This window comes from Sander lucioperca, chromosome 1 (genome assembly GCF_008315115.2).
Source record: "Sander lucioperca isolate FBNREF2018 chromosome 1, SLUC_FBN_1.2, whole genome shotgun sequence".
In the NCBI taxonomy this organism is placed as follows: domain Eukaryota; kingdom Metazoa; phylum Chordata; class Actinopteri; order Perciformes; family Percidae; genus Sander; species Sander lucioperca.
The window spans coordinates 27375007-27380291 of record NC_050173.1 but is presented as its reverse complement, the minus strand read 5'-3'; the positions used below and the strand labels follow the sequence as shown (position 1 = coordinate 27380291).

The 5285-nt window shown below is 40.3% G+C and overlaps 1 protein-coding gene across 2 annotated transcripts in view; it reads left to right on the top strand.

The window, feature by feature from the left end:
- glra4a (glycine receptor, alpha 4a) overlaps nt 1-4809 on the top strand; it is a 55385-nt gene extending 50576 nt beyond the window's left edge. For both annotated transcript variants that reach the window (XM_031303472.2, XM_031303473.2), the window contains one exon: nt 3812-4809. In XM_031303472.2, coding sequence (XP_031159332.2) covers nt 3812-4129 — 318 coding nt within the window. In that variant the 3' untranslated portion in view covers nt 4130-4809. The remainder of the gene's footprint in view (nt 1-3811) is intronic.
- Nucleotides 4810-5285: the final 476 nt, after the last annotated feature.

The window sequence follows — 5285 nt, the reverse complement described above, 5'->3', positions numbered from 1 at the left end:
TGACCCGAAAGACACGTCGCAGACAAACATTCAGAGTCGTGCCTGATTATGAGGGTCGGGACTGACAAATGTGTGTCTTTACTTCTTGTAGTGTGACATACAGTAATCAAAGATCAGCGATCTAACGTCTGGAATGCTTCACGACCACGACGCAGAAAGTCTAGCATGTCAGAATTTGTAGGAAGAGAGAGTGCTCGCCCCCCAAGAGAGTGCTCTCTAGTGCATATATGTAAACGTGGCAAAAAGAAGGAGAGACGCTACTGGCGTCCGTTTCAGGAAGGAGGTTTACCAAACTCTGAGTCTAACCCTGAACTATGAGTTGATTTACCCTGAGATGGGAAACTGAGTTTTCGGTTCCAGAGCAGCTGATTTGAGTTGGTTCAATCAACTCAGAGTAGGTTCAGTCAGAGTTAAGCGCGTGCACCACCAATATAAAAAGGCAGCATGAATGGAGCAATGATACTACGATTCACCATGGCAACACCCACAAATAAATCGGTCGGCATACTTTACCCCTCTGGAACATATATTTCGTTAAAAGCGACACGGCTGCTTCTGCAAAAGAGCGAGAATTGGTGTGGTAGAAAATTGCTGCTCGAGTCAATGCGTAAGCTATAATATAGTGTATTCATTTCATATTTAATCACAAGTATAATATTACTGGTGAAAACTGGAATGGTATTACACCTATAATTTCATTTAGGTGCAATCCTGTGGGCGAACTGCCATTTGCAAAAAAACAATGCAACACAAAGAATCTGCTGGGATGTAAGAGCATGTCCACGATGGGTGACGTTGGTGATATGAGGACGGATAAGGTTATGTAGGCTACATATCTGATCGACTGAAGAAAAACGATAGTTATCTGGAAATGAAACTACATCTAGTCGGAGCCTCAATATCATCTCCCAATGTATGTTTAACTCCCTGTAAAGTAATACAGCTTTTTCATCAACGGGATCGTCGACAAAAGCACATGCCATGTTCGAAAAAAAAAAAAAAACGTTGAATGAATGAGCGCTGTGTCAGAGGGGAGGAGACTGAGAAAAACTCAAGGTTTATTGAAGAAAAACTGCTCCCAACTAGGTTAGGTTCACAGGCTCAGTTACCATAGTAACTGACTCTAAGGTTAAGTTACCTCTCTTTCTGAAACGGGCTGGAGTTACCCCTCTCTCTCTCTGGTTTAAATAACCTCCCTTCCTGAAGGAAAAACCCAGAGTTTCTCTTCACTGACCACTGACAAGCAAAACAAAAACAGTCTACACCCTCCTACAACCACGATGGCTGCACCTGATTGGACGAACGCTACACGTGGGGCTGGTGGATTTCAAAACAGACCATAATGGCGGCTCGTTTAAAAAACAAATCTCTTATTTTAAGAAAATGGTTCACCAAAATGTGGTTCTGAAAATATTTTGTGAGAAATAGGCTACACAGTTGCTGAATCTGTATTTATTTCAGACAGACAACGGACAGTTGAAAAAATTTCCGTGAGTTTTTGAGAGGCTGCCCCTCCTCCAAAGCGGCAACCTATGAACTTGCGTGTGATCTTGACGACAGCATGCGATAATCTGTCTGGGGGCTGGTTGGTGTCAATACTTGTAGTGTTGCTACTCTTCCGTCCAAACACAGCAAGACTTTATGGCACTATGTCTGTCTAGTCTGACATAGGGACTGTCGTGAAAGACAACAAAAATTGTGTAGTCTCTTCCTGGCATAAAGATCCCCAAGTAAAGGCTTACGTTATTGTCTGATCTGTACAAAATCCAAAGGGTAACATTTTTATTTGTTACCTTGGGACAGAGTCAGGCTAGAGGCTAGCGGTTTCCCCATTTTCAGTCTTTATGCTAAGCTAAACTATTACATATTTAGCGAACGGACATCAATCTCCCGCATGATTTAACTCTCGGCAAGAAAGCGAATAAGCACATTTCTCAACATGTCAAAATATTCCTATAGTTTTTACAATTCTTTTAGCATTATTAGCTGTAGAATCCAGAAAAGAAAAACTCAGATCGTCACTGATCACTTTCTGAAAACAGCCACCTCCACAGTAAATTTATCACATTGTGCTCTGTTGAGAATAATCAGTCTCAACTGATCTTATGCCAACAAATCATGTAGCTGCTGCTGAAAGCACAGACGATGAGCACCTATTATCTTTAGAGAAACGCACCATTAGACTTTAGCACCATTTTATACAGTCTATGTTTAGCACATGATGTACTGTATCGTTTAGGACAGAGTAGAAATGGATAATTAGGCTATGCTAGAAGAGCTACAACTCCCTATCCCCCTGTTGTATGGTGCAGTTTGTCATTGGGGTCACAGATAGTCAGTAACCATAAAATTACTCACAACCAGGCAATTGTAAGGAGGAGGAGGTTTATAGTAAATGAGGTTTGTGGCAAAGTCTTTAGTTTAACAGTGAAGGTGCAAGCAAAGGGCAGTTAGCAGGGATCAGAGGAAGTTTTTAAAGGACTAAATGAATATGATGTGCGGTAACAGACAGGTGGAGACAGGTGTGAAATACATTAGTAGCATTGGACCTTTGTGTCTCACAGCCAAGACTGTCCAGCACTGAGATGTGGAGTTCGGCAGAGTACCAGAGAGCTGCCAGGGTCAGTAAGAGAAACGGGGGACGCAGAGATCAGAGCTGTTCAGGGCACTTCACACTGACTACTAATCATCCAATTTAGATCCCACATCTTCACTTTCCCCTGCTAAAGTGAATCTCTCAAAGTGTCAGAGGGCTGTCAGAGTTAAGCTGCAGATCTATTAATATTCTCTTCAGAGGGCGGGAACAGGGTCTCATTCACTGTAAAAAAAAATAAAAAATAAAAATGCCCCACCATTCATCAAAGCATAATGCCAAGTGCAAATTTTTTTTTGGTGGGGTTGAGATCATGACTTTTTATTAATAGGCATTTTGAAAGGTCTATCATTTTGCAACTAAAGGAGAGATGGAGGTTAATTTTTTGATTAACTTTTAAAATAATTTATTTTCTTCCTTCTAATGATGATGCCCTCTGATTCCCTTCATCGTGTCATAGACACTTCAAAAAAGTTTATCTGAGACTAGTGCCTGTAATCAGTTTGTGCCTCCAATGGATTACCATTACAAAACCCCAGAAGGTCAATAACACTTACGGTATACTGAAGGTATTTGAGACTCTCAACGACTCTAACCACTTGTTGCACGACAAAAGATTTTTAACCCAAGTTTCCAAAATTGCGATGTCGTTGCTTAATTTATACAAAATGAACCAAAAAGGTTTTTTTTGTATACAAATAAATGTGATATTTTCTTGTATTAAACCAAAACAGCGAGGACATGTCATTTCATAGAAAAGATAGTCACAACTTGAGAAACGGATCCAAAATGTTTTTTTATCCAGATGGTTAGAAAAATCTTTGCATCGTTGGACGATCATGTGGGTTTTTCAATCATCGCTAGGCTTTTTTTTCTTCAGAGAAACGAATGCTTACCTCTGTGACATGAATGTACTGTAATGGAGGCACAATCAGAATAGGATTTATTGCTAAGTAAGTCCTTCTGTAATTCTGATACAATCTGGGCTTGTATTTAGCTTTCACACAACCACTGACAAATACTGCATTTAAAAAGCTTTATCCCAGAATTGTGATGCTTTTTTTCTGCTCTCACTCTTTTGCACTCTGCTACCCTTTTGTGCTGCGACACCTCACACGCATTTGGGAATCAGCCACTGAGAGGAAATGTAAAAAACTGTTAGCTAATTCTTGTTGACAGCGAGAGGCCAATCTGTTTTCCCTATGCTTGACTCCACAGGAAGAGGAACTGGTGAGGGAGAGCCGTGGCTTTTACTTCCGGGGTTATGGACTGGGTCACTGCCTGCAGACCAAGGATGGTACCGCTGTGGAGGGAGCCACTGTGTTCACTACCCCGCCTCCTCCGCCTCCTCCTCCACCTACTCCTCCAGTTACCTTTTACGACGGAGGGGTACTCCACAAGCGTTTTGTGGATCGGGCAAAGCGCATTGACACCATATCCAGAGCAGTCTTTCCCTTGAGCTTCCTCATATTCAACATCTTCTACTGGATCACCTATAAAGTGCTGCGACACGAGGACATCCATCAAAATTTGTAGAACGCTCTCTGCCGATCCAAGTTGCTACATTTTAAGTTTTTTTTTTTCTCAGAACCGAAACTGCCTGTCAGATCTACAGTACATTACAATGAGGAAATGTGTCAAGAGGCTTATCTGCTTCTTAAAACCATTGCTAAAAAACTGTGTGCTCAGGTGCGTCTTCAGGATCTCAGAGGAAGAGCCGAAAGACAAGGTTAAGCTGTGTGGATTCAGGCTAGTGTTGTTTGTAATTTGCCAACTCGTTTCAGTCGTGGTTTGATTCGTCTGGATTACAACAGAGACAAAACACTGCTGGTACTTGTGGGTTCATGACCTTTGTTTGAAATGATTAGAGTTCAGAGAATACAATGTTGATCCTGCCTGGATGAGACATACCGACTTGAATTTTGACACTACGCATCTTTGAATGAATGTTTTTGAAAATTGTAAAGATTTAAGTTTTTTTTTTACACCTTTAGATTATCTAATGGTACCAATGGGTGCGGGGTAAGGAATGGGTCTTTGATATTTATTCAATAAATGGTGATCATTCAATTAATAATATAATATATATATATATATATATACACAGTGTATAAAGTGTATATTAAAGAAGCTGTTCATTAAACTGCACAAAGCACAAATATGTATTTCATTTTGTCTAAATTTAAATAAATTGTTATTCTGCCAGGAAACCAGAAATGATTTATTCCTCTTTATGCTGAAGATTCGGGTGATTACTTTTAAAAAAGGATGCAGGGGTCGTTGAATTCAGTCACAGAAAAACTGCATCACTACTTTTCTATTTCAGTCCTTAAATAAACCCCATCAGCTCCAAATCCCAAGAGGGAAGGGAAAACCTTTAACCGAAGTTGAAAATCAAACTCGACGATAAAGCAAATTGTAAATTCTGCAGATGCAAAATAAGTAATCAGTTCACATCAGGGTTCTGGGTCTTTGTAAAGCTCTTTTATGATGGCTGTAATTGTTAGTGTTGAAACCATACACTTTCATAATCAAATCTGGTAGGAATCTGGACAAACTTGTTGAGAAAATTGCAAAAGAGCTGCCATTTCCTTCCTAGTCTCAGGAGTGGCTTAAAAAGGTATGGAAATGCAGGGCTGCGTCGCCAGCGAGGGAGGACGAATGGGTTTTTTTTTTTTTTTTTTTTTAAAAT